Source organism: Tasmannia lanceolata, unplaced genomic scaffold (assembly GCF_043159265.1).
Source record: "Tasmannia lanceolata isolate RefF3 unplaced genomic scaffold, GAP_Taslan_0.1 ptg000015l, whole genome shotgun sequence".
Classification (NCBI taxonomy): domain Eukaryota; kingdom Viridiplantae; phylum Streptophyta; class Magnoliopsida; order Canellales; family Winteraceae; genus Tasmannia; species Tasmannia lanceolata.
In genome coordinates, this window is record NW_027518692.1 from 11,922,112 (window position 1) to 11,932,500 (window position 10,389).

At 44.8% G+C, this 10,389-nt stretch overlaps 1 protein-coding gene across 1 annotated transcript; it reads right to left on the reverse strand.

Moving 5' to 3' along the window:
- Positions 1-5,753: 5,753 nt before the first annotated feature.
- LOC143891722 (uncharacterized) lies at positions 5,754-6,842 on the reverse strand. The gene has a single exon (XM_077396258.1). It carries the CDS (start codon positions 6,840-6,842, stop codon positions 5,754-5,756), a length of 1,089 nt encoding a protein of 362 aa, XP_077252373.1.
- Between the last annotated feature and the right edge of the window lie 3,547 nt (positions 6,843-10,389).

Here is a 10,389-nt window from a genome sequence, read left to right on the forward strand (position 1 = left end):
TACTGTTAGACTCAAGCTCCTTTCTGGAGCAAAGGGGGTTGTTCTAAGTGGGTGTCGTGGCAATGGTGAGGTCCAATGTAGGGTAACGTTCGGTGGTTCACCAGACATATGATACTGAAATTCCTGGTGTCGAACCTCCACAGTTTCCTTCTCGAGCATCTGGTTAGAGATTTCAGTAGGTACTTTTGTCCAAGTTGGTGGACCGCCGGCCGCATCACGTTCCTTTTGTCTTTTGTAGTTAGTCATAGTTTAATGGAGTCTCAGATGTTATTTCTTTCTTGTAATTGGCCTAGAAGCCCTCCTTTTGTAAAAGTTCTTTTTACTTATGAATAAAAGAATATATGTCATTTCTATTGTTTTCCCTGTAATCTTCAGTATAATTCAATACCGATAGTAGTGCATGGCCAACTCTGGCAGATGCATGATAGGCACGTTGTTTGATAACTCGGAGCTGAATGTCATGAATTATGCATCACCGTGTGTGGGTGTGTCATTTAGTTGGAGTTACGCGCATGGTACGAGTGCGTATATTCGATTCAGAGTGTATTTTGACCTTTGCGTGGATGTCACATAACTCGGGTGTATTGTATGATTAAATTTCCCAAATGATATTCGGCACCGAGGGGAGCTTTGTCTTGGGAGTGCCCGTTGTAGTGTTTTGAGGGTGCTTTGGAGAGACACGTGTAACGGTCGTGACTCTTTGGTAACGGCGGTTTGGCACTTCAAATAATGATTATGAAACGACATATTTAACGCCCCAACAGTCGTGCGTGGATTACGGGATGCCGCGTGGCGCTCCATGTCAGAGGGACACGACTTTTGAGTTTCCCGCCTGCGGGTCTTCTAAAAGCCCGCCCATTTTCATTTCTTTTTTAGTTTTGTTTCTCTTAATCTCCCTTTGCTTCTTTCTTCCATTCCGGTGAGATTCCTTTGGATTTTCCGGCGTAAGGTTCTACTTCTTTGGTGAATCATTTTCGTTTTCTCTGTCGGGGCTTTCTATCTTATCTTCGTTTTCGTCGGAGTTTCACGAAATTCGAAAGGTTTCTTCTTTTTCTGACGGTACTGGTTTGTCTTCTCCAGAGAGCTTTTCCGGCGCTCCTCATCAATCTCACCGGTGCGTTTCTCAACTCTATTTCTCGTTTTATTTCCATTAAGATAGTCATGTCGGAAAACACAGATTCTCAAAACCGGTCTATCGAACCTGTGGGAATGGAGGAATCCTCCTCCTCTCCCCAGATCCAGTTGGAAATGGAGGCGGAGAGTATGCTGGAGCAATCGTCGACGGAGAGGCGTAAAATTAGGGCCAAGAAAGCTAGTGATGGCATGGCGATTGAAAAAAGGGGAGGGTCCTAGAAAAGGATAGCACCACGTCCAAGGAAAGAGATGGATCCGATTCTCCCTATAAAGCCTCCAGGCGCGGCAGAGTCAGTGCCGAGCGATGCCCCCGTGATTGCTGCGTTGTCTGAGGATAGGAGTGATTCACGATCGGCACCGATAGATGTTTAGGCTAGGTGCCTAACTCGGGAGTCTGTGGAGCTTCATAAGCCTCAAGTGCCTCATGGTGGGTTCTATCGCCCTGAAGTAGCCATGGGTTCAATAGGTATTCTTCAACCTTCGGACCTTAAGCGATTGCGGGAGAAGTATCACATTCCAGACGACTATGAAGTTCAGCTCCCTACCTCCGACGAGGGAGCGTGTAGCAGCAACGTAGACGAGGAGACGGCCTTTTACAAGAAGGTTATTGAGGCGGGCGTTCGGTTTCCCCTTCATCCGATCTTGATAGATTTTTTCGATTTTTTCGGCCTGGCACTGTCCCAGATTTTCCTGAATGGGTGGAGGGGTCACATGGCGTACATAGTAAAAAGCAAGATGGTGAGGGCCCCGCTATCTTTGGATGTAATTCGGAAATGCTTTCTTATGAAGCTAAAGGAGGATTGGGTGGACGTGGCTCAATGGTGGAAGAATGAGTTATTCTTTCTAAAGCCTCCCCAGGCAGCCGGCTGGAGGTTTCCTTTTGACTGGAGGGAGCCCAACGAGGAGAAGATGGGGTTGAAATTTTCTTTGGGAACACTAAGTCAGTTGGTTTTCAACGATGTCATAGGTAGGGGGTAGAAGTAGGAAAGGAAAGGTTTGATGTTCGGGATTTCAAATTCGAACAAGTACTGGTCAAGTTTGGCTTAAGCAATGTAGTGGTAGATTCGGAAGATGAGGTTCGAGATAAGGAAGGGGAAGAGGAGGAGGAAGACGACGAGACAAGTGTTGGGTGACTTCCTTCTTCTACATTTTTCCCCGAATTTCCCATTTCCTTATTTGCTTCTTCTTTGTTGTAGTTGTGACTTATTCCCTGTTTTATTGTAGAAATGGCAGCGCAAGGTTTGAGCGTTAATATCTCTACTTCGGCAATGGGGGAGGCTAGGAGGTTGAAGGTCGAGGAAGTAGCTCTAAAAAAACAGGAGAGAGCCTTGAAGCGTCAGGCGGATAAAGCTGGAAAAGATGCGGTCCCGGCCGTAAAACCCAAAGAGGTTGTGCCTCTTTCCCCTTCCTTCGGAGAAAGTCATGCACGGTAAGCGGTAGATAGACTTGGCGAAGGAAAGTCTCAGCAAGAAGGGCAAATCTGTAGAGGGGCGGAGTTCCAAGGGGAAGGATCCTGTTGATGCCTCAGAGTTTATTCCCATAGAGGGTTGTGAGGGGACTCGGACCCTTTTTCGACCGGTGACCCTTAAAAGGGATCAAGCACTTCAGCAAGGGCCCTTTTTCAATCCTGACTGGAAAGTTGGTTTGAAGATTCGGCTCTTCATAATCCGAGGGTGGTGGTGGAGATGGAGATGGTGAGCATTCTGCCGGATGATCTGGCAGAAACGGAAAAATGCTCACACTATGCCATAGGTCGGGACATGGTTGCCATATCAAAGAAGGTATGCCCTTTATCTTCGGTCTTTTGCATGCCTCTCAAGGATTGCAGACACTTATCTTTTCTTTTGTGTTCGCAGCTTTCAGACATCTGCTCCCATTCTTGGGGGCGCCTGGACAGATATCATTCTCTCTATACCCTAAAGATGTGAAGAACCTGGTGGAGACATGAGCGAAAGACAAGAAGGTGTCGGATGATGTTGTAGCTCATGTGGAGGGGCTTTATTCTGCCGCCAAAGCCGATCTTCAGAAGGCCCAAGGGGAGTTGGAGAAGGAGAGATAAATTCGTGCAGGTCTCGAAGAAAAGCTAAATAAGGTGGTCCAAAGGGAGGAGGAGATTCGTTCTAGGGTGATTGAAGATTTCAGAAGGTCCCAGGAGTATCAGACGGACATTGCCCTTCATGTCTTGGAATTTGAGGCAAAGGGATTCGTTGATTGTCGGGCCCAAGTCAAGGCCATTGACTCCGAATTTCCTATTGAAAGGCTGGAGGGGCCGCCAGGGACTGTACTTTTCGAGGGAGAGGATTCTGAGGTGACCGAAGCAAATGTCACTGAGCCCGTGGTTGTGTTTCCTGAGGTGGAATCTTCCGCACCACCCGTATCCGAGCCGCCTGCAGAAGGAAATTTGGAGAAGGATGTTTAAGGGCCGGGCCCTTGTGATTTTCTTTTTGTTTTTCTCGCGAATTGGTTCTGTGAGAACATAATTTATTTTGGTGAGGATGGAATGGTTTGTCCTTCGGGGCGATCCTTTATTTATGGTAATACAATTGAGACGTTTTTACCTTTCACCGGTGATGGTAAGTTCTCTACCGAACCTCATAGGGTATCGGTTTTTTATTTTTATCTTTTGAAGTAGATAGACACTCTACCGAGCCTCTTAGGGCATCGGGTTATAGGTCATATCTTTCCAGTAGATGGACGCTTTACCGAGCCTCTTGGGGCATCAGTTTATCGGTCATATTTTTTTTAAGTAGATAGACTCTCTACCGAGCCTCTTGGGGCATCGGTTTATGGGTCATATCTTTTAAGTAGATAGACTCTCTACCGAGCCTTTTGGGGCAACGGTTTATGGTTCATATCTTTTAAGTAGATAGGTTCTCTACCGAGCCTATTGGGGCATCGGTTTATGGGTCATATCTTTTAAGTAGATAGACTTTCTACCTAGCCTTTTGGGGCATCGATTTATGGGTCATATCTTTTAAGTAGATAGACTCTCTACCGAGCCTCTTGGGTCATCGGGTTATGGGTCATATCTTTTAAGTAGATAGACTCTCTACCGAGCCTCTTAGGGCATCGGTTTATGGTTCATATCTTTTTAAGTAGATAGACTCTCTACGTAGCCTCTTGGGGCATCGGTTTATGGGTCATATCTTTTTAAGTAGATAGACTCTCTACTGAGTCTCTTGGGGCATCGGTTTATGGGTCATATCTTTTTAGTCTTTGACCTTAGTTCGTAGCTTGTTTGGCTTGGAGATTTATTATTGTTGGGGAGTAATCGCTCTACGAATGGAGAATCGAAAAGGAGATTTCATTATTTGGAGGGAACGATTACATGTCTGCAACATCACAAATACAAAAACAAACACATAGATTTATTGGGAACAAGAAAATAAAAAAGAACTACATTCTTGCCTACTGATAGAATTTCTTCAGGTTTGAAATATGCCAAGTGCGGGGAATGGGGTCGCCTTCCAAGCTCTCCAGATGATATGATCCTGGTTGGAGCATGCGGGAGACGTGGTAGGGCCCCTCCCAAATGGGGGCCAACTTCCCTAAGTTGCGAGGGTCGGAGACTTCGGCTCGACGTTGCACTAAGTCGCCTATTTCATTGCCCTCTCCTTCATCTTAGAGTTGTAGTACCAGGTGACTCTCTGTTGATATGCGGCCATTCTGACTCGGGCCTTTTCTCGGGTTTCTTCTACAAAGTCGAGACTGCTTCTCAAGTGTTTGGGGTTTGCCCATTCGTTGTATGCTTCGAGCCTTGGAGAGTGAGCCCTGATCTCGACTGGTATGACAACATCTACCCCGAAGGCGAGGCTAAATGGTGATTCTCTTGTTGTGGTCGTGGGGGTGGTTCTGTAAGCCCAAAGGAGATTTGGTAACTTTTCTGCCCATAAGCCTCGGGCGTTTTCTACGCGTTTCTTCAATCCTTGCAAGAGTGTCCGGTTAGTCACCTCAACCTGTCCATTGGTTTGTGGATGACCGACCGAAGTAAACCGTTGTTCGATACCGAGTTTCCCACAAAAGTCCTTGAACTGCCTGCTTGCAAACTGGGTTCCATTATCGGTTACGAGGACCCGTGGAATTTCGAACCTACAAATGATATCATGGTAGAAGAAGTTTTTCATTTCTCTGGAGGTGATCTTTTTTACTGCTCTGGATTTGACCCATATGGTGAAGTAGTCGATAGCCATGTATATCATTCGATGACCTTTTGTCGAATTGGGGAATGGTCCTAGCAAGTCCATTTCCCACATGGCGAACGGGACGGGATTGGAGATGGGTTTGTAGGGAACCGCAGGGAGACGAGGTACGGTAGCAAACTTTTGGCACTGTTCTCATTTCTTGACAAAATCTGATGCGTCCTGTTGGAGAGTCGTCCAGAAGAAACCTCAGCGGAGAATCTTGTGAGCTAACACCTTTCCGCCCGAGTGGTCACCGCATATCCCTTCGTGGACTTCTCTCATTGCGAGTTCCGTAGCTGAGGGTTAGAGGCATTTCAATAGCAGGCACGAGAAGGACCGCTTGTATAACGCCTGTCCATCAAAGATATAATGGGCGGCTTTGGCGATCAAGTGTAGGGTTTGTTTCCTATCAGGGGGTAGAGTGACATCTCTTAGGTACTACACTATTGGGTCCATCCAACTGGGCTCTTCTTCGATTTGCAAGATTTCCTCTCTCTCGATGCTAGGTTGGGAGAGATTCTCTGTAAAGACATTTCCTGGTTCGACTATTCCGGATGACGCCATCTTGGAGAGAGTGTCAGTGCGGGCGTTCATAGTCTGGGGGATTTGTACGATCTGGAATTCTTCAAATGCGGAGATCTCTTTTCGTACTTTCTCTAGGTATTTAAGCATCCTTTCTTCTTTAGCTTCGCTGAAACCATTGACCTGTCCAAGAACCAGCTGTGAGTCACTATGGGCTCTGACTCGGTTGGCATGTAATTCTGTGGCGAGAGTTATTCCGGCGATCAGAGCCTCGTATTCTGCTTCGTTCTTTGAGGCTTTGAAGTCTAGCTTTAAGGCGTATTCTGTAAGGAAGTTGTCCGGACCTGCCAAAACTAATCCAGCGCCACTACCTCCAGCGGTGGCAGAGCCGTCAACGAACAACATCCAAAGAGGATTCTGGGTCGGTGGGTCTGGAGCCGGTTCGTTCTTGGAGTTATCTTGCTCTTCCAGTTCATACAACGGTACTGTGTGTTCAGCTACAAAGTCCGCAAGTACCTTGGACTTGATTGCGGGCCGTGGCTTTATCTGAATGTCAAACTCACCCAACTCAATTGCCCAATTGATCAGTCGTCCTGAGGTATCGGGTTTCTGCATAATTTTTTGGAGGGGTTGGTCAATGAGGACTGTGATCGGGTGAGCCTGGAAATATGGACGGAGCTTTCTTGCTGAGGTGACAACTGCGAAGGCGAACTTCTCAATTTCTTGATACCGAGTCTTGGCATCATGGAGTACTCTGCTGACGTAGTAAATGGGGTGTTCTGTCTTTCCTTCCTGCCGGACCAGTACAGAGCTTACCACCGCCGGTCCAACGGCTAGATGTAGGTACAAATCTTCGCCCGACTCTGGTTTTGAGAGTAATGGAGGAGTTTGGATGTAGGCCTTCAGCTGGTCGAAGGCAGTTTGACACTCGTCTGTCCATTGAAAATCTTTAACGTTTCTTAGGGTCGTGAAGAAGGGTAAGCATCGCTCAGCAGATTTCGACATAAATCTGCTAAGGGCCGCGATTCGTCCTGTAAGTCTCTGGACTTCCAGGATTTCTTTTGGGGAGTCATTTCGAATAGTGCCTTTACCTTCTCGAGGTTGGCTTCGATTTCCCGCTGGCTGACCATGAAGTCTAGAAATTTACCGGATGTTACTCTAAAGGTGCACTTAGCTCAGTTTAACTTCATTCGGTTTTGATGGAGGACGGCGAAGGCTTCTTCAAGGTCCGCTATGTGGTTCCGAGCTTCAAGGCTCTTGACAAGCATGTCATCGACGTATACTTCCATGTTCCTCCAAATCTGACTGGCAAAGATCTTGCTGACAAGACACTGGTAGGTGGCGCCGACATTCTTGAGGCCAAATGGCATGACCTCGTAGCAGAACAATCCTTGATCGGTGACAAATGAGGTTTTTGGAATATTAGGTCCGTACATCTGGATCTTGTTGTAGCCGGAGAAGGCATCCATGAAGCTTAGCATTTCATGTCCGGCAATAACGTCGATGAGATGGTCGATCCTCGGTAACGGATAACAATCTCCGGGGCATGCTTTGTTAAGATTCGTAAAATCTATACAGATTCGCCATTTTTCGTTAGACTTCTTAACCATCACTACATTGGTGAGCCACTCCGGGTAAAAAATTTCTCTTATGAACTTGGCCTCAAGAAGCTTATCCACTTCTTCTTTGATATGCTTTTGTCTTTTGGCGGCAAAATTACGTTTTTTCTGCTTAACTAGCTTGGAGTTTGGGTCTACGTTCAACCTGTGGACCGCTACGTTAGAGGGGATTCCCTGCATGTCGGAGGTGGACCAAGCGAAGATATCCGAGTTAGTTTTCAAGAAATCGACAAGTTCGATCTTGAACTTACCTGACAAGAGGGAGCCTATTTGAACAGTATGTTCTTTGGTGCAGGGGAAAAGAGGGATCTTTGTGAGTTCCTTGACTGGTTGTAGACACCCCCATTTTGCTCTGCTTTAATAAACAAAGAAGTTAGTATTTTCATATCGGTTTTTTAGTGTTTTCCTTTTCCGTGTCCGTTTCTTATATTATCTCGATCTTTTCGATCATTTCCACCGCTTTTTTCATCTTTTCCAGCAAGTGTTGAGAAAGAGTGTTCACGAAGTTCCGAATGAGAGGAGTTTCTGCGAATTTTGTGGTCTTACAATTGTGATTCGGGTTGAACAAGTGAGCCAACATAATTTTTGATTAGAAAAAGTTCAAATTTCAAGAGAGTTTTGGTCTTGTCTGAGCCCACCAACAATAAATTCTGAAAATTATTCTAGAGGAATTCGGTCACTCAAGTGGGGCTCGTTCTTGATAATTATTAAATCTTATTGGAATCCGGCAAATACCAGTGGGCCACTCACTGATCTTATTATATAGAATCACATCAAGAGTTGGACATTAAAGAGAATAAATTTGAATAAAATTAGTTTATTTGGTGGGGCCACAAACGTTTGGAAAATCAAAATTTTGAAGGAATAGTTGATTGGCGAGGTAGTGGGGCCCACTATACATTTAGTGTTTATCATATTTGGATGATCCGAACCATTCTTTGAAAATGATTTTGAAGCTGTGGATCGTCAAATTGATGGTTGAGATTATTTTAATTAGAATTAATTTTGTGGCACAACCAATTTGCAATATGGCCCTTTAAATGAACTGTTTCGATCACCCTGTGGACATAATTTAAGGGGCGCAACTTGTTTGCGCCGCGGCCATATACAATGGACATATCGGATCATCCTATGGAGACAATTTATCAGGTGTAACCGGTTTTACGTTGTGGCATATAAATTGGATTGTTTGGGTCATCCCGCGAAATTGATTTAGAGGGACACATCCCATTTATATTGTGGTCCATCCAACGGATAGATTTGATCATCCTATGAAAATGGTTTTAGAGGGACAACCTGTTTACATTGCAGCCTAACAAATGGATGGTTTGGATCATCCTATGGAATTGACTTGGGGGTGTAACATATTCACATCGTGGCCCATTATTCGGACGGATCGGATCAGCCCATGGGGGTGATGTTGGGTGCACAACCGGCCTATCAAGTGAACGGCTTGGATCAGTCCACAGAAGTGATTTGCAGGGTGTAACCCATTCAAATTGTATCTCATCAATGGTCATGGACATAATATGGGGCATGGCCCATTTACACGGTGGCCCATCGTTTGGATGGGGGTGGATCAGCCCATGGAAAGGATTCAAGGGGTGTAACCTGTTTATAGTAAGGCCCAACAATTGATCAGGACCATCCCATGGAATTGATTTCGAGGGGGCACAACCCATTTATGTGGGGCCCACCAAATGGACAGTTATGATTATCCTATGGAGCAGATTTTTGGAACATAACTTATTTATGTTATGGCCCATAAAATGAACGGTTTAGATCATTCTATTGTGAATTATTTTGGGGCGCAACCAATTTGATTTTTGCCCGTTAATCGGATAGTTCGGATCATTATATTTTCGGAAATGAGGAATTAAAAGCGGGGGATTTTAAGTCGATTTGGTGGGGCCTACTGAGGTTTAAAAAGATCAAGTTTTAGGAGTAGTGGTTCGGTCAAGTTGGTTTGTGCCCCACTAATATTAATTTTTGGGTTTATTTCGGCATAGAAGGGTGGGGGCTACATCAAAATATCCTATCCTAGATAATAATTGATCTTTAGCCCTTCGATCAAAGCTAGTGGCCCTTAGAAATCTCTTGTTTTTTATAAAAACAATATCCGACGGACTTGGTTTTGGGATCCAAGCTCACGGCAAATTCTCACATCTGTTTTCCATCTCATGCTCTAAAAAGAAGGCCATCCGGCCACATGTGAGATCTCACGTTTTGTGTTTTGAGTAATCTTAATAACTCTCTCTCTCTCTTTCTATATTAGAAAGATGAGATCGTTTGGAAGATTTCTCTTAGAGGACTAAAACGCAAAATATCTTTCTTTCTTTGGGATTCAAAAAGCCTAGTCTCTCTCTCTCTCTCTCTATAAAAGGAGTAGTCGGTGACTCATACTTGGGGAAACTTTTAGAATGCTACCAATTGGAATGATAACAATCGTCTTTTTTTCTTCAACATGATTTAAGGAAAGTGGTGAAATCGGTAACTTCTCTTTTTGACCCCCATAAAAAAGACAAGCCCTCATGAGAAAAGAAAAAAAAAGGAAACCTTTAGAGGAGAGCCGTTCAAGAGGGTTTGGGAAAGTTGCTAAATGGAATAGATGTTGTCTTCAGAGAAGCGAGAAGAAAATAGCAATGAAAATTAAATAAAATAAGGGACAATAGTGGAAGGAGAGATTCCACGTTTTGTTTTCTTAGGAGGCAATTATGTCTCTCTCTAATCACTACTGTTTATATATCTCCTACATCTCATTTTTTGAGTTCTCTCTCTCTCCTCTCTCACTCTCTCCTCCTGAGTCCTCTCATAAGTGCAGCCTTCTCTATTATTGGGTGAATAAAGAAAAAAAGAGATTCACTCATTCTCTCTTGGTGGTGTTATCTCTTCATTGTGCCGAGTCAGCCATCTTTCTGCAGGTCTTCGCACAT